Source organism: Mustela putorius, unplaced genomic scaffold (genome assembly GCF_011764305.1).
Source record: "Mustela putorius furo isolate JIRA1106 unplaced genomic scaffold, ASM1176430v1.1 tig00003834_pilon_pilon_pilon, whole genome shotgun sequence".
Classification (NCBI taxonomy): domain Eukaryota; kingdom Metazoa; phylum Chordata; class Mammalia; order Carnivora; family Mustelidae; genus Mustela; species Mustela putorius.
This window is the reverse complement of record NW_025421987.1, coordinates 47,046,831-47,065,824: the sequence shown is the minus strand read 5'-3', so window position 1 is coordinate 47,065,824 and position 18,994 is coordinate 47,046,831. Positions and strand designations below refer to the sequence as shown.

At 41.3% G+C, this 18,994-nt stretch overlaps 1 protein-coding gene across 10 annotated transcripts in view; it reads left to right on the top strand.

Moving 5' to 3' along the window:
* The window catches only part of TFDP2 (transcription factor Dp-2), a 174,407-nt gene extending 155,413 nt beyond the window's left edge, over window positions 1-18,994 (top strand). For all 10 annotated transcript variants that reach the window (XM_045088463.1, XM_004754491.3, XM_045088461.1 and 7 more), the window contains 4 exons: window positions 3,902-4,053; window positions 7,717-7,883; window positions 11,995-12,100; window positions 12,316-18,994. In XM_045088463.1, the coding sequence (XP_044944398.1) occupies window positions 3,902-4,053; window positions 7,717-7,883; window positions 11,995-12,100; window positions 12,316-12,499 (609 nt within the window). In that variant the 3' untranslated portion in view covers window positions 12,500-18,994. The remainder of the gene's footprint in view (window positions 1-3,901; window positions 4,054-7,716; window positions 7,884-11,994; window positions 12,101-12,315) is intronic.

The window sequence follows — 18,994 nt, the reverse complement described above, 5'->3', positions numbered from 1 at the left end:
ATTTATTTTTGGTAGTTGTAGTTGCTGTAAAAATTCACTTTGAGCAGTACACTGGGGTCATTTTCAGTGCAGTCAGAAACCCTTTTTAAAATGAGCCCAGAGGGTCTTTATGCTTTTTTATTTTTTAATCAGCAAATTGTCTTTATATGAAAAGCTTTCAACCACTCATAAAATCCACTTTAATTTCACAATTTTAGATCCTATTTAATTTTTTAGGTGAGTCCACTTTTCAGAAATAAAGGTAACAATTAAGTTACCAAATATTGTAGCAGTGTTTTCCCAAAACACTCCCTTTGTCTAATGGACAGAATAGGTTAGGTATTCTTAAATATTCCACATTTTTGTTTTTCACTTTCTAGATGCTTCTCTTAGTTTATTTCACCTTCATATGTAAATCAGAGCAGCAAGAGAAGAGCATTTAACCCTTGCAGAGAGCTCCTTATGATCTGAGAAGGAAGTAGGAAAGGAAGTAGACCAGGGGCAGAGAAGTAGCAGCAGATAGAGCAGAGATTGCCCAAACACAGGCAAGCTCCAAAGGTGATGTTCGGCCCTGAGTAGGCCGCCACTTTCTTCCTTGCTGGGTTTTGTGTCTGCTTTCACTACGAACCCTGCAGGACCTACCTGAGGAGCTAGCACTAGAGCAAGCATTTTATGTATTTTTCATACTGGATTTCCAGATAAGGTTTTGTTTGAAGAGTATTCTGCAGCTTATAAAACAAAAACACTTAGAAGAATTTGAAAGCTGATGGTTTTTTCCTGTGCTCCTCCCTGTGGAATTCTGCCTTCTGCAACCTGGCCTGCCAGGCACTGGCTTCTGATCCGCGCTCTCACTTCCTTCTAAGCTCCCCTCCCCTGCCTCTGCTGTTCCTGTCCCCTCAAGGCTTCCCACTAGCTCACACTCCTTCACCTCTGTGCCAAGCCTTTCTCGGATTTCCTCAAAATCCTCATGGAACATTTTGGAGCCTGATTCTTGGCATAATGTTACTAAGAAAACTTGTTTATCAGTATGCCTGTAATTACCTGTTTATCAGAAAGAACGGTGCTGGGCATGATCACCCTCGTGCAGGGGGGATATTCATACCCCTAGATAGCCTTCATTAAGAAGCAAGTTGAATATTTTTTCCTCTGCTTATCTTTGTACAGTGTATACTGTTGTTTTTTCTTTTTTTTAAGTCCTAAATTTCTTTTCCTCTTCTGTATTTCAAACTCAATATTTATAGATTTCAACCCAGGGGCAACCTAGCTGTCAACATTTATAAAAGTAGGCCTCTCTCAACATTAAAGTGAAACCCAAAGTATAACTGAAAACAGCCACTCTCTGGTCTTCTGGTGGACATACACACAGCCTATTTCCTGCTAGTGTTTTGTTTCTCTCTCATTCATCAAGTACCATTTATGAAGATACCACAGAAAGTAAATTAAATGTGTTCCTGAACATTAATAATTTACCATGGCAAAGTTGGCTTAATTTCTAACAAGTTAATGTCACCACTCACTGACATCACATGACACAGGTCAGTTTTACTTAACTGCCACCACTTTTCATTTATCCTTGGTTAACGTAGATGAGAAAGGGTGTGAATAGATGGTATCTATAGGTAATCCAGATACCCAACTTTTATCTGTATAACTATCCCCACCAGCCATTAAACCTTTTCCAGGGCTGCTAATACATAGCAAAATGAATGTATGAACCTCTGTTCCGCCTCTAAAATTGATGTTAATGAGCCTGGAAGAGAACAGAAGGCTGAAGGAAATCAGTCAAAGGACAACAAAGGAAATCTACCCAAAATAAATGGGAGGTGACTTTTCTTTTTACTGTCTAAATAACACTATGTATGTTATTACTGGTTTCTTCACCTGAAAAATCTCTGTACACGTATTGAACAGTCACTGAGTCATACATATGACGTATTGAGTCATATATATCTAAGGACTCTTATTTACTACTGTTGATACTCCCTCCTATCCTGAGGCCCTGCTACAGCAGTAGGGCCACAAAGTGAGGGCATAGTATGAGGGCATCTCCTGAGATGCTTTTTCTGGTAGAAGGGAAGAGAATCTAGGCAGAAGTAGTCAAACATTTAATTCTTTTTCTCAGTTTTACAGTATCAATAACGTATTTTTTTCAACATTAAATATATTAAAAAATGAATATAAAGCAGCCCTTACTCTTTACCAGCAGAAAATAATGAAGTATAACTTCAGTAATGTTTGATAGTATTGATAGTGATAGTCCTGTGTTTTGTTTTGTTTTGTTTTGTTTTGTTTTGTTTTAGAGAGAGAACACACACACACCAGCAGAGGGGAGAAGGAGGAGCAGGCTCCTCGCTGAGCAGGAAGCCTGTCATAGGGCTCAGTCTCAGAACCCTGGGATCATGACCTGAGTTGAAGGCAGACACTTAACTGGCTGAGCCACCCAGTTGCCCAGTAGTGATAGTTTTTTGATAGTGATTGATATTGATAGTGATTTTTAGACATAATGCTAGGGCTAGAATAAATTGGCATCCCTTCTGTTTTATGAACTTTAGGCATAAATGTTCACTTTCTAGGGATAATACCCAGTCATTTTAAAATAAAAGTAATCTTAATTAAACTTTTGTCAAGGCTCAGAACCTAAAACAAATAATCCTAGGATAAGATTGCTAAAACATAGAAAAGCAACTTAAATTCATCCCTACTGGGCAAATATGAGACATGCCAATAAAAGGGAATGAGTGGATCTGACTTTAGGAGCATTTAAAAAACCATTCTGGGGGGCACCTGGGTGACTCAGTGGGTTAAAGCCTCTGCCTTCAGCTCAGGTCATGATCCCAGGGTCCTGGGATCAAGCCCCACATGGGACTCTCTGCTCAGCGGGGAGCCTGCTTCCCCCTCTCTCTGCCTCTCTGCCTAGTTGTGATCTCTCTCTCTCTGTAAAATAAATAAATAAAATCTTTTTTAAAAAATAAAAACCATTCTGTTTCATGAGTAGATAAATAAGTTGAATTGCATAGTCTTTCTTGCTGTGGATTTCTCTGGTACATTTGCCTTATTAAAAGGGCGTGAGCAATCACTTCTTTGACTTGCAAATAATGGTTAGAACTAAAAGTAGCAGCAAGACTCAGTATCAGGATTAGGCCTTGATCTATTTTATAAGTGCCAGCCCTCAGTTTCTTGTCTGAAAGATGTCAGGTGAAGGGTGGGTCAGGCCAGACTCCAGCTGTACCCTGTGGATGCAGGAATTCTGTGTAGGTGCCCTAGAAACTCTGGTGAGTGAGGACAGAGCCATTGGGCTCTGGACCCCCTCCCCCTCTGCCACCAGCCATAGCAATGCTACTTTCATCTGTTTTACGTAGTTGTCCATAGATTTCATTTGAAGAAAGGATTCTGTGACTTTATAAAGTTTGCATATCCCTGAACTAGACAGATTAAAAGGTGTATGTAACCCCCAACTCCCAAGAATCTATTAGATAAGTGGAAAATACAAGTTCTCTTGGTATCACTTTCTCCTTGTCACTCTAAGAATCTTAGAGTTGCATTGGCTTCTGGGCTCTTGCTGATTTGTAAGATCCTGTCTGTGGATGACGGAAGCCATAGGCCCCATAATTTACATTAGGATGATGTTAGACATCATTTAAAAGTATGTGTTTTCCCTTGAAATGTATCTGAGTTAGATCATTCAAATCTTTTTTCCTAAGTATTTCATTTTCGTTAAGTTATAGGTAGACAGCCTCTTTAATATCTCTAATTTCTAATATTATTAATACTATTTAATAGTATTTAAGGCTTCTGATAGTATTTAAACTCTCTAATTTCTAATTCTCTAATACTATTTCTTGAATGTATTTATTATAATTCATTGAATCCCAACTCCCTTATCCACATTAAATGACGATATTCTTTTTCTTGATCATTACAGCAAATCGCTTTCAAAAACCTGGTTCAGAGAAATCGGCAAAATGAACAGCAGAACCAGGGTCCTCCAGCTCTGAACTCCACCATTCAGCTGCCATTTATAATCATCAATACAAGCAGAAAAACAGTCATAGATTGCAGCATCTCCAGTGACAAGTGAGTGGAGAACTAGGGCTGGCCTCCCAGAAACACATTCTTATCATTCACAGCATAAAGAAGGGTGTCCTTCATTATCCGAACCCTCTGAGGCTGACCTCCCTGGGGTGCAGACATGGAGTGCTGCCATCTACTAGTGCATTCTTCATCACTCACCCTCTCAGCCCCTGTCTTGTGCCTGGCACTGTCCTATATGCATTGTGGCCCTAGACCCTAGCCAAGGTGCACGTGTATGTACATGTTATGTGGTAACCCTGGGCAAGTAACTGCCTTAAAGTTGACCATCAGTGAGAGAGAGCCTGGGATAAGGTGGATTCACTGGTGATTCGCTTCCATGGTTTAGTGTGGAAATATTTTAGGTTAGCATGTGGCATTAAGGCAATTGTTTCTTTGTTTTGCTCTATCTGAGTTGAGTATGCTTCTCTTTATTAATGAATGGAGAGGAAAATGCTAGATACATTCTCTGCTTGCTTTTTTTCTTACTTACTTTATAACTAGAAGTTTATACCTTTTGATAACCTTCAACACCTCCACCTCTGGCAACCACCAGTCTGTTCTCTGCATCTATGAGTTCATTTTTTTTTTTTTTTAGATTCTACATATAAGTGAAATCATACAGTATTTGTCTTTTATTTATTTCAGTTAGCATAATGCCCTCAAGGTCCACCCATGCTGTTGCAAATGTCAGAATTTCCTTCTTTTTTATGGCCAAATATTCCACTTATGCACAAACGTGTGTGCACACACATATACCACATTTTCTTTATCCATTCATATTTCAGTGGACAGTCAGGTTGTTTATCTTGGCTATTGTAAATAATGCTGCAGTGAACACGGCGGTGCAGTTTTCTTTGTGAAATAGTGATTCTGTTTCCTTCAGATAGATACCCACAAGTGAGATTGCTGAATCACATGGTAGTTTGTGTTTTGTTTTGTTTTGGTTTTGGTTTGTGTTTTGTTTTTGTTTTTGTTTTTTTGAGGAACCGCCATACTGTTTTCCATGGTGGCTGTACCAATTTACATTCCCACTGAGATTTTTTTCACATTTTAACTAAAGTTGATGATGATATTTATCATAGCAAGTGAAAAGTAGCAGTTTTAAAGATACTGCTAAGGATTAATTGTAATTTGTAATTTGTAACTTTACCCTTCATGAGAACAGTAGTGGTCTTCAGGCCATGACCTGTGTCCTGAGATAGTTAAGGAAGTAGGGTTGTGGAGTGAGACAGACCCAAGTGTGGATTGTGACTCCCCCATTTAGCTGCTTCAAAGCATTTTTTAAAGAACAAAAGGGCATGATTCCAAGGCCTCTATCACATCCTAGCCTTGTGAGGCTTAAATACCATTATGTCTTTAAAGGGTCTGACCCAAGACAAGCACTCTACAAATATAGCTGCTGTTATAAGGAGTCAGCATATAATCTATTGACCAAATTGGGATTCATTTGAAAGCGAAAGAGGCCCAGTAATTACATCAGTCCCACTGGCATAGTCCAGGCCTGTGGTCTCCCTGCAGCTACAGCATTGCCCTGGGGCTTTGCCTTCCCTTGTTTTTCCCATTGTTGTCTTAGGTGGTGTTGCTTCCCCTGTTTATCTTGATTGCATACAGAGATTCTAGGTCACTTAAATAAGAAGGTGCCAAAAGAAAAACAGTGAGCAGGAATTTCAAAAGTGTTTGATAATTAAGACTATAGACACAAGGAAAAATAGTATGAAGTCAGAAGATTCATTTTTCATTCTGTCTGCTAGCAACATAGTGTCTTAACCTTTCTGAGATCTGGTTGCTTCCTCTTACAAAAGCGAGAATTCCAGTATTTAACTTGCTGGTTTTCAAAAGTTACAGATCAGTTCTTAAAGGACCCAGCCCTGTGGTCAATAATGGTATGTATCTGTATTACTATTCACACAGTTGCAAAATCTTCACAAAAACCTACATCTATAGGGACTGTTAACATATATTCTCATAAAACTGAGAATCCTAGAAAATTTTTAACATACTAACAGGAGAAGCAGACTTAGAATTCTAGTTTCTCTCTCCAGTTAGCCTCTTGTTTTGTAAGGGATTATTAAATTCTCTTCATCACTTAGTGTTCTAAGTCTAAAAAAGAGTAGCAAGAGAATCTGGGAACCATTGACCTAAGGGAATTATGGATTCTGTTCATCCCAGGCTGGGGCCTTGGTGAGGTTTCTATCCCTCGGTGGTTTACTGACTCATGCCCTTTCCTGGCCCTCCTCTGAGTGAAGGGAAGGAGGCTATGAGCAGCTTGTAGAAGCTTGTTGCAAGGTAGGTCCTAAAGCCTTGTCTTTCAGTTACTTTGGTGATGCAATCTTTTCCCCTTAATTAGCCTGGAGGCTTTTTCACAATGGGAATTAAATTTACAGAATAATCTGCTTTTAACATATGCTAGGAATCATCCCTGTGACAGGCATTTTTTTTCCCTGAAAATTTGTTAATGTCCTTTATTCAGATTTATTATAGTTCAGAATAATTTTACCTCCTCATGACTTTAGTAAGAATTTCATGACAACATAAACCCACCACTGTGCCAGAATACTCACTGCACTCGGTCTCCATAGGACTGAGGCCTGTGGATGAAGGTGCCCCAGGGTCTAGCCTAAGAATCAAAAAGACTATGCTTTCCTATATTTACTTTTTTTTTTTTTTTTTTCAGATTTTATTTATTTGGCAGAGAGAGAGAGCACAAGTAGGCAGTGTGGCAGGCAGAGAGAGAAGGAGAAGCTGGCTCCCCACTGAGCAGGGAGCCCAATGCGGGGCTTGAGCCCAGGACCCTGGGATCATGACCTGAGCCAAAGGCATATGCTTAATGACTAAGCCACCCAGGCGCCCCTGTATTCACCTTTTTTGAGGTGTTGGGCATCTGGGCATCCTGATTTGGTACTTTCCTTGTTTAAGGTTTTCTTTATTTGCTCAAGAGAGAGAGCACAAGCAGGGGGAGCAGCAGATAGGAGAAGCAGGCTCCCTGCTAAGCAAAAGGCTGGATGCTAGACTCCATCCCAGAACCCTGGGATCATAACCTGAGCTGAAGGCAGCCATTTAACCGACGGAGCTACTCAGGCATCCCTGATTTGGTATTTTTCAGGAGCATTTGGAAATGTTCTATACATTTATGTGGCACTTTTTCTTTAAGTTGTTTCACTTCTTAGGCTCTTAAGACAGGATCTGAATTTTGGTTCATTTGTGAAAAGTCATGCATTTATTGCTTATCTAAAGTATGCTTTAGTTAACACTTGATTGAGGAACATTAAGCAAGCATCCAAAATGGGGTTTTTCCCTCAAACCTAATAGGCCAACTCAGAATAGGGTTGTCATATATTAAACTGAAAGGGCTTTCTTAATAATTTGACTTTTGTGACAAAGCTTGAAAAGTATTGGCTTTACACCAAAGTTGTCCCCTGTTTGTAACAGCTTAATGAGGGCTGAAGTTTATGGACTCCTATTTCCTGTCATAGGAAAACTGTTTTAATTGGGAAAGTGGCTTATTTGAGATGTCATTCCCCTGAACACAGCGGAATGACAGTAGCAGTTTCCAGTAGTACAGCTGAACGTAGGCCCTCATTTTTTTATGTAATGTACAGAGTACCACACTACGCAGCCCTTCCCTATCCCACTGAATCCCCGTACTAACTTTGTTTTCTGATGCAGGTTTGAATATCTTTTTAATTTTGACAACACCTTTGAGATCCATGATGACATAGAAGTACTGAAGCGGATGGGAATGTCCTTTGGCCTGGAGTCGGGCAAATGCTCTCTGGAGGATCTGAAACTTGCTAAATCGCTGGTGCCAAAGGCCTTAGAAGGTTATATCACAGGTATGTTAACGAATGCTTTCCCATTCTGTCCCCTTTAAATGTGACCATTCCCTTGAATTTCTCATTTATCATCGCTTGCTTTTCTTTAGAGATACAAACACAAATACAGTAAACTGGGAACAGTTTCTTGTTTCATTTTACTTATTGCTGACCTTTATATAAATGGACTCCTAGTGATACATTCTTTAGTGATAACGGATTTTTCCACTCAACATGATCTTTTCACCCATCCACATGATTTAATGTAGGTGTAATTCATACATTTTTACCACTGTATAGAACTCCATTATATGATTATATCACTATTCATTTTACTGATGATGAACCTTTAAGTTTTGTTTCCAGTTCCTTAATATGAAAAACAGTGCTACTTTGAACATTTCTGTGATGATACCATAGTGCCCCACGTGCTGGTGTGTGGCATGAGACAGCTGGGTCCCCGAGGGGGGTGGGGGGGGCTGCAGCTTCACTTATGATAAAGCCAGAGCTTTTTAATTTGATTTCACAAGTTACATTCTCACCTGCAGGTTGGAAATACTCTATTTTTCCCAAATCAGGTGGATGTGAAATGGCATCCTCATTTTTTTTAAATTAAGATTTCATTCACATACCATAAAATTCACCATTTTATGGTATGTATAGTTCAGTGGGACTTAGTATATTCATAAGGTTGTGCAATCATCACTAATTCTACAACATTTTTATTTTTATCATTTCAGAAAGAAACCCCATATACATTAGCAGTCACTCCCTGTTCCCCCATTCCTCCCAGCCTTAGGCAACCAGTAATCTGCTTTGCCACTGGATTTGTCCATTCCGGACATTTCCTGTAGATGGAATCATGCACTAGCAGCCTTTGTGACAGATGTCTTTCACTTAGCATGAGGTTTTCAAGGTTCACCCATGCCGTAGCCTTGGTACTTCATCCCTTTTTATTGCCATCGTGTGAATAGTAGCACATTTCATCTACCCATTCATTAGTTGGTAGACATTTGGATTGTTTCTACTTCGGGGCTATTACGAATGATGCTGCTATAAACATTCTTGTACATGTTTCCGTGTGATCCTAGGTTGTCACTTCCGGTTGTATACCTAGAGGTGCAATTTCTTGGTCAAATGGCAACTCTGTATTTCACATTTTGAGTAACTCCAATTCTATTCTCTTGAATAGAGAGAGAGCTGTTGAGTAACTCTATTCTCCAAAAGCATTTGTACCATTTTACAATCCTACCAGCAGTGTATGAGGGCTCTGGGTTGTCCACATCCTTCTCAGTAATTATTACTGTCCATCCTTTTTATTATAACCTATTCTTGTAGATGCGAGGTAGTATTTTACTGTGGTTTTATTTTGCATTTTCCTAATGACTAGTGTGCTAAGCGTCTTTTTGTGTGCTTATTGGTCACTTGTAGATCTTCCTTGCAGAGATATCTATTCAGATCCTTTGCACATTTTTGCATCAGGTTGTCTTTTTATTGTGATTTTTAAGAATATACTGAGTATACTTGAAAACAAAGATAGTATGTTTTGCATGTTGTAGAATTCAGATTTTTTTTTCTGATTCAGAAATCTTTATGATTGTCTCATTTCTCAAGACTGTGTATATTCTGTACATATAATTTGGAGGCATAAATAATGCTTTTTACCTTTGCTTTTTCAAGTTTCCTTGATTTATAAATATCACCACCTAGAATTTCACATCACTTTTCTGAAGGCACTGTACTATTAGTTCTAAGGTATAATAAATCAAATATGAGCAAAGAGGTAGTTCTTATTTTTTTTTTAAAGATTTTATTTTTTAAGTAATCTCTACACCCACCTTGGGGACTACAACCCAGAGATCAAGTTTCATGTTCTGCCAGTGAGCCAGCCAGGTGCCCCTTGTCCTTATTTTATTTTGCTCTATGGTTTTGGCCCTCTGGTCAAAACACAAGTTTGTTAATTGAGATTTGGTTTCTGTTGGATTTGGTTCTTAAACTAGCACCATCCACCTGCTGCAGGTGTGACCCCTTCTTGTCCTTTAGCCAGCTTGCCCCCTCTTTTCGCCCCCCACGCTCCCTTCTCCCCACTCTGTCCCCGAGCAGGCCCCGCTGTTTTCTTAAGCAGCGCAGACATAGTGGCAGTCCAGCAGGGGCTGAATAAAGGGCTTACTCAATAAATCACCAGAACTTTATTTTAGCTTATTCTCAGTGAAAAGGTTCAGGGCAATCAGGCAGGCTCTATGGTTTTGATCTCTTTGTGACCTCATTTGCAGCCTGGGACATAGACTTTCTGGTTACTTTAAAAGAAGAAATTTGTGCCTTTAATGTGCAAAGGGACAGAATGGCTCTTGAGTTAGATTGTGAGAGCTATTGTGTGGATCTTATGATAATGCAAAAGAAATGTAGGCTTTTCAAAGCCATTGTGAAAAGGAAAATTTACTGTGTCACGCTCACAAACAAGTAAATAGCTGTGTTCTGACAGAAAGTTTCCATATATACTAATTAATATTCACCACAGGATTCTGGCTTTAATTTCATCTTGCACAGGCTTGTTCTTATTTAATGTAGTTAAAGTCTGCTATTCTTCTTAGAATTGAAGTTCTTTTTTTCCACAGCTGTCTTAGCTAGCCTATAAAGAACAGGGTTCACAAGGCCATTTTAAAATTAATGAAATCATTTAGTTTCCTTTTTTTCTACATAGGAAGCTTCTCACTTGGTCAGACTGTACTAATAGCAGAGTATTTAATCCTAGTACATATAGTTCTGGGAGTTTTTTGGGGTTCCTTTTTTTTGGCACAGTAATTACAAAACTATTTTGATTAGCTGTAATAAAGGCTCATTACTAAATTGCCCTTTTTGAGTATATATATGGTCTTATTTTGTAATGTAAGTCAAAGAATTTCTTTTTAGGCATACATTTCTATCATTTCTTTTACCTCTTTTGTAAACTTAATGTGAAAGAGACTATACTCATTCATTCAGTAACATTTAGATCTTACATGTTCTACTCACTGTCTTCTTTGAGCTAAATATGAGACCAGTATGAAACTAATAAAATTATAATAAGAATTTATCATGGTTATGATTGGAGAAATATGATATATACATAGAAAATAAGATTACAAGGTTATACACCCAAAATATTTTATGCAGACTAAAACAGTGTAATGCGTGTCTCACCTTCATTAGAAATGTGACTGCATATGACCTTTTAAAATAAGGGCTAGTTTGAGTTACAGAGCAAAGGATACCAGGGAAAAGACTGTATCTTTGATGAGTAATAGCACTGAGTTCTTTTGATGGCACATGAAAAGATGGTGCAGTGGGAGTTTTAGTAAAAATGTGTCTAACCTCCTTACCTGTTTCTTGTCATTTTTTTTCCCCCAGAAGGTGGGGAGAGGGAGAGAGAGAAACCAAAGCAGGCACCATACCCAGTGTGAAGCCTAATGCAGGGCTCCATCTCAACCCTGAGATCACAGCCTAAACTGAAATCAAGAGTCAGCCAGACACTTAACTGAGTGACCCACTCAGGCACCCCTGTCCTTCTAACCTGTTTCTGATTTCACTTTCTTTTTACCCCCCTCCTGGCGTTAGCTTTTAACACTAGTCAGAGTCTTTGGTGGTGAAGACAGCAGGTGTCCAAGAATAGTGCAGCAATCACTGGGCTCTCAGCTGTCTCGAGGTCTTAATTAAGAGAAAGAAGTGGAAGTCTGTGATTGGTTTAATTAGAATTCTTCCTCACTGTAGTCTGCCTTCCCATTTTTTTTTTTCTTATTCTTATGTCCTAGAGATTTCCTTTCTCCAAGCTGAAGAAATGTGGATTATCCCCAGAGCAGGAGATTTACCTAGCTCTGATTATTTTTAAAGCTATTATTTATTTGAGAGAGCGCACAAGCTGGGGATCAGTGGAAGGAGAGGGGCAGCAGGCTTCTGCTGAACAGAGAACCTGATGCGGGGCTCCGTCCCAGGACCCTGTGATCACAACCTGAGCCAAAGGCAGCCACTTCACCGACTGAGCCCCTCAGACGCCCCTCACCCAGCTGTAATTTAGATCAGGCTCATGCCCTTACTCATCTGTGCTTTCTTCAACTTACAGTGGACCGACATCTTCTGTTTCTGTTTCTCCCTACAGATATCTCCACAGGACCTTCCTGGTTAAATCAGGGATTACTTTTGAACTCTACTCAATCAGTTTCAAATTTAGACCTGACCACTGGTGCCACCTTGTCACAATCAAGGTATGTATTTTTTCTGGGTTAGAAAGAGAAGCAGTGAAGCCCTGAGCACCTCCGTGGGAAGAGCCAGGTGTCATTGCCGGCACAGGTCTTTCTGCAGCGGGTTCGGGCAGAGTGCCCCAGTGGTACCTCCTCTCCCGTGTTTTTAGTCCTACATTTTACAAAGCTTAAAACATTGACCACGTTAATGAATTTATGTGTTTTTAATTATTTGCTAGTGTAAACCAAGGGTTGTGCTTGGATGCTGAAGTGGCCTTAGCAACTGGGCAGTTCCTTGCCCCAAACAGTCACCAGTCCAGCAGTGCGGCCTCTCACTGCTCTGAGTCGCGAGGCGAGACCCCCTGTTCATTCAACGACGAAGATGAGGAAGATGACGAGGAGGATTCCTCCTCCCCAGAATAAAGACAGGAGAAAACCCACATTTTAATATTTGATGCTCATGTGTGTTTTTAGTGTGAGCTCTTGTTTTTGAAATGATTGCTTCAGTCTTTGCCTTTGTTTGCACTGTGTGTTCAGTGAAAACTAGGGAAACACAATAAGCAAATTATCTGAAGGCTGAGATGATTGAGATGAAAGTTAACATAGCATGAATGAAAACTCTGAATGACAGAGCCATGGATCACACCGCAAACAAAGCGGTTTTCTGAGGTGATAGAGGGGACAGTCCCTAAAGAATTGGCAGCATGAATGAAGCTCATTTATCTTCCATGAGTTGGGATCCTTGTGTTCCCCCACACCCACGTAACCCTCCTTAGAATCAAGATTGCTGTAGCGAATAGCCAGTGACATCACGTTTGTCATGTCTTTCTTCCTCGACTGGGCTGCTTTTTACAAGCAGAAGTGACCATGAGAGGATCCAGTGAGGATGAGTTGTACAGCGAGGGGTGTAGACAGCAATCCTTGTGGTCTAAGGAGTTTAGATTGAACTGCTGAACTAGTTGGAAGTCTAGTTGAGGTGCTTGGTGCATCAGCTGCCTTAGACAGCTTCTAGAAAGGAGCAAGCGCTAATTCTTAAGTACTTAAGTGACATTTAGAATAATTTATAGTAAAACTGAAACGATCATTATTAGCCAATGCGTTGGTGCATAGAATTTTCTAGGGCTACTTCTGGAAGCCAAAATAGAATAGTGTTTCCATGTGCATTAAATACTTTGCCAGCACTGCCTTTGCCAGCATTTGAAATCTGGAATTTTACAGAGAAGGGAATTGTATCTGTAGTTTTAATCAAAGCTATGCATTTCATATAGCTTTTTCATTTAAAACAGAACCGAGAAACAAATTCCTGTGACTGAACTGCTTGCTTAGAGTTCCCTACAGTGCTTGTATGATTTTACTCCGTGTGCAATTTGTGAAAATGAACCAAATGTCATTACTTTTGTCTTAAAAGAAAAGTCTACTTCAAGAATATGGACAGCAATGTTTTCCTGTACATGTCACCTTTTGTACATTTTCGTTTATTGAAATTACCGTATTTGGCTTCTTCCTGGCTAAACTGCATTTCAAATTAATCTGCTATTCAGTGTTTCACAGAAACACGGAAGAATATTGATCACTCCAAACGCTTGGATCTGTTTCATATTGTGCAGTAAACAGTATGTTGTTCCATAGCCAAAGATGCCACTGGGAACACTACACTGGTGTAGTCACAGTTCCTGCTCCTCCGAACAAGGGAGCATGGGGATATCTGCCAGCGTGGCCAAACCCCAATCTAATTTCACAGTAAGGCCTTCAGAAGGAGCAAATAATAATGGAAAATAACCCTTTGACTCGAATCATCTGGATTTGCCACTAGATTAATCTAGCACCTTTGGGCCCAGCACAGGCTTGTCCCAGATTGGTGCTTTTCTAAATCCATGGGGGAAGTATGGATGCCTTCTGATATCTTTTTCACTCTGCTTCCAGTGAGCCAGAGGTGAAAGATACGGCTAACCTAAAATTTTTACTAAGGCTGTGAAAACTAATACATGAGAACACACAACTTTAAGTTCCTTTGAGACAGCACTCATTCTGTCAGAAAGAAGCCATAGTGCAGACTTGGAGTGATCAAGGGGGCAGCGAGGTGGAGGCAGTTCTTAGAGAATTCCATCTCTGCCTGAGTGCAGGGGCACAGCTCCGAGGCTGGGTGGATGGCCGGAGCCCGGAGGACCGCAGAGACTGCAGTGGGGCTCCGAGCGCTTCTAAGACATTTCTGACTCGAAGATCATCAGCTAAAAGCTGAGTAAAACTGAGTTTCCTGCCAAACTGCCACCTCCTTTACTAACTCCAACCTTAACCACCCACATCCCTATACTTGAGGGGGGTGGGCACTGCTAGCTCTTTAGTCTTCAGAATCTTTTATACAGGTTCCAAGACCTGAACTTCAACATTTGTACAGTTAGATTAACCATAACCATTCCTTCACCAAATAGCAGAGTCCTTGTTGGAGCTCTTGGGACACCACCCCCTTCTCTATTCTCTCTCTCTTTCTCGCTCTCTCGCTCTCTCTCTGCTGCTATAGTGTTGTAAACTGATAAAACACAGGTTTGTTTTTTTAAAAGCAACCAAAGACTCCTAACGTAACCGGTGCCCCGTCACTGGCCCTCTCAGCATGTGCATGTGGTATTTGGTGGGAAATGGTCTCCGTCCCTCAGCAATGTATTTGGCTTCCTGCTGAGGACATCTGTTGGAGTCACCGTGGTCACCAGTACATGTCGCTCATATAAAGCCTTACCTGAGCAGAAAACTAAGTTGAGATGTTTAGAAAGATAAATTCTTTTATTCTTCTGTATCTCCCCTAAAGAGATTTTTTAAAACTTCAACACTCAGTCACAATTGCATATAGAAGTCGAAGTAACAAAATGTTGGGAAATTAGGGTCACAACATCCAGGATTCTTCATAGCATAGCCCTTGGGGTTACCTGCACATACAGACACCGCTCCCAGAAGGTGCTCATCCCACTCTGCTTTTCGGGGAGTTTGAGAGGCCTTTTTCCTCCTCGAGGGTCAGTTCAGCTGTGACCCTTTGAAGTGCATCATGTCATCCGGTCAGTGTATTCATGCTCCCTTTAGCACTTACGCAGGGGGGGCAGCAGACCTGCCCCAGCTGGCCCTCACACTGGGAGGGTAATACTGCCAGAGTCCACGGCAGTGATTCCGGCCCCCAGGCACCTGCCCAAGCTCCCCTACCCCCCACCCCATGAATCTGTCTCATCTACTTCATCCTTTCACGATGACAAGGGCATGAGAACAGCTCTAGTAAGTGCTGATGTGAATTGTGCCTTATGACCACAGAGGGCGCTATGGAGCGGGCAGGAAAGAGGGTGCTGACACTGGCCCTGGACAACATGACAGATGATGACCACATATTTGGTTTGCCACAATTTACTTCTTTGTAGGAGTGGTGGGAGTTTCGGCCATTGTAGCAGGAGGAAAGAGGAGAACTCCCCTCACTGGCAGAATTTGCAGTTGTAACCACACCCTACCATATTTGAAAAATAAAGCCAGGGTCAGTCCTCAAATGCAAAATAGCTCCTATCAGATTGTTAAAATGGGGATGTTTCACAAACTTGCAGACATCTATCACTGGGCTGGCTGTTCGCTAAAACCACAACTCTTGGTTACTTGGGTCAGCAGAGTTGCTCCATGTATGTAACTTGGGCCCTGGGGACGCAGTGGCGGTGGGTGTTCTTGGGGGTAGGGTTACAAAGGAAGGGAGGGAGCGGCCAAAGCTGTTTGTCTCATAACCACACTCAGAGAGAGAGTTGGGGGAGGGGGCTGTTTAATTTGATCAGTGGTTCACTTTAAGGGCCCTATCCAGCTCCCTCTCCTCAGGCATATGAACAAAGTGTGTCTCCCCAGTAGATCTGGGATGTAGGTGTTAAGATTGTACCTCCTTAGTGGTAAGTATGGAGTGGGTGTTGGACAGTGAATGTAAAGATTTAATCCTTCAATAGGTATTTGAGTGAATAAGAAACAGAAAACATTGAGAATGATCAGTGCTAAGGGGGAAAATGACAGGGTAAATAAGATGGTGGGGGGAAGGCGACTTTGGCTGAGGTGGCCAGGGAAGGCACCCCCCACCCCGAGAAAGTGACATTTGTCCTGGATCAGACAATGAAAGACTTGCCGAACCACTCTGTCCCGTAAAATGCACTTTTTAAGCATACATTTTGGAGTTTATTAAGGAATTTTTAAGATTCAAAAGAAAAACGAATTTAGCTACCAGCAGTATCCATAAACCAAGAGAAGATTCTAACTAACCCATGACATTCTCATTATTAGCTTCATCACCTTGCAGTGGAACCTATATCATAGAAAAGTAGTCACTTTTCTAGGTGTTTTCTTCTAATTTTTCAAGTGGTTAGATACATAAAGATCTACTTTTTATATTAGATACATAAAAGATAATCTTTTACTCTGCGTGTGGATTGGCCTTAGTGGAGCTAAAGACTCCCCCAGGATATTTTCACAAATAGGCTCCGCATTTTCATGACCCATGGCAGCAGTCTGTGGGCACTGCCAGTCCTGAGTTTGTGTTTATGGGAGACCCACAAGAGTGCCTGGGGCCTGCACTGTGCCGCCTGCCTCAGGAGTGTGCCTCCCCGCCCTCTAAATCACAGCTGGCAGTTAAAGCTTCAGGTAAGCCACACTATTACTTAAAAGAGAAAAGCCTGATATTTGCTTAAGATCTTTCCTTTTTAAGAAAAATGTAAATGCCCACATAATGATAACATTTCTCAGGAATTAGCCCCTTCAAGGTATCTCTGAACAGTTATGCTTACGTAACTTTTGAGATCCAGTTCCCCCACATATGTCTACATTCACACTATGCTAAAGAAGAAAAAGTGGTGGACGTGCAACTCTGACACTCCAGTTATGCCGTGGGTATGTCTGATGCATACAGAAGCATAAATGGTAGCAGACAGCCATGCATGATAGTACTGAAGACAGCAAACAGTGTGTTCTTTTCATACGTGCATTCTGTGCAGCTCTTCCTCAGTCAAGGTGAAATCCTGTGTCATTCTTATACGGCCTTTGCTTTTCAAAAAGGACTCTAGAATCCAGTGTTGTCTTGACCCTTGCTGGTCCAACAGACTGGACTTTGGGCCTCCCTGCTTAGAGCTGTGTTGGAAGCCAGCATAGATGAAACGGGCAGGACTCACCTTTTCTCCACCCAGGGTCTCAGAGAGAAAGGGAGCATCTCTTCCACCCCATTCATTGAGAAAGCTGAGAGGGGCGCCTGGGTGACTCAGTGGGTTAAGCCTCTGCCTTCGGCTCAGGTCATGGTCTCAGGGTTCTGGGATTGAGCCCTGCATCAGGCTCTCTGCTCAGCAGGGAGCCTGCTTCCCCCGCCCCCCACCTGCCTCTCTGCCTACTTTTGATCTGTTATATAAATTATTTAAAAATTTAAAAAGAGAGAGAGAGAGAGAAACAAGCTGAGAGCTTGACCTGCCTAATATCCCTCGGCCTGTCTGGCCGAGTTTGTACCACAACCCAGAATTTCTTCCTGTGAGGGCCACAGGGCCTTCTGAAAACCGTCCCCTCACTACAGTCCTTCCAAACAGCTCTGAATAAGTATCAGTCCTCTGTCGCACCAAGTGCTTCACAGCCAAGGAGCACAAGTGGAACTCCACTCCTGAGTCCCCACCATGAGGCTATGGTGTCAGCTTTGGGCCCCTCTCCACCTGGGAGACCCCAGTTTTAGACCTCACACCTGGGAAGAAACTCCTTCCTCCATGAGCAAAGACTGCCCTGCATGTTGGTCATTGATAGGAGGCTGAAGAGGCTGGTTTATTAGTAGATCTTTCTGTACCACATTAGCTTGTTTCTGTCTGTTCTGTCTCAACAAGGAAACTCCCCCCAGATCATGTTTGGGGTTAAAAACCCTTTGTCACTTCAGACTCCCCATGTCACTAATCATACATCATCTTCCGCATGCCAGGCACCACCTAGTAACAAATGGCCTGATGTTTTGTTTTGTTTTGTTTGTTCATAGTGGGTCAGCGTTTTTTTTTCAGACCACAGTTTGAAGACTTCTCTGAGCACATTGCAGTTCTGTTCCTCCTAGCAGCACAATGGCAGGTTCCACCTTTCATTAGCAACCGGCCCAAGCTCACTGGCAGCTGCTCCGCGGGCCTGAGCTCTTAGGACCATGATCTGGTACTGGGAGTTCCTTGAGGTGTTTTGTTTACCACCACCACACTTGACTTTGAGACAGAAGAGAGGCTCTGAGGCAAAACCACAAGTTTGTTCACCTTTTCCTTTGGAGATGCTTTATTCCGATCATGTGCTGTTGGGTTTGGTTTCCAGAAAATATAGTCTGCTTTTTTTCTGCATGAAGGAAACATTGTGGTGCCACATGCTTTAAACAGTTTAAACGAGAGAAGTCAGGGGAAGATGCAGACACCACATCTGATTTGCCTAACGTAGACTATTAGATTGAAGTACCTAACCTAATATGATGTATTATTTTATAGCATCTCAAACTTTGTAAATAAATACCGTTATTTTTATATGGAAATTTTATAGAAGAGCTATTTCTGTATACTTAATTATTCCTGGATTTCCTGAAATTGCTTCCAATAGATAACAAGTTCTAAGCAGTGTTCCTCTAAGGATGGTTCAAGGACCACCTGCGGCAGAATTAACGAGGAGAGTTCTAAAATGTTGCATCCCCAGGACCCACCCCAGATGCTCCGAAGTGCTAGCAGTGGGCCTCCCTGGGAAGTTGTATTTGTAATAAACTCTGAGTGATGGTTTTTGTCTATTAAAGTGTATCTTTATCCATCCTGTAAGCTTAAAAGAAGGAAAGAAAAAACATCTGAGATGAGTGTAACTTGTGCTTGAGGAAAAAAAGGATCAGACTATTCTATGATTTGAATGAGATGTATTATAGAAAAAATAAATAATTTAAATAAT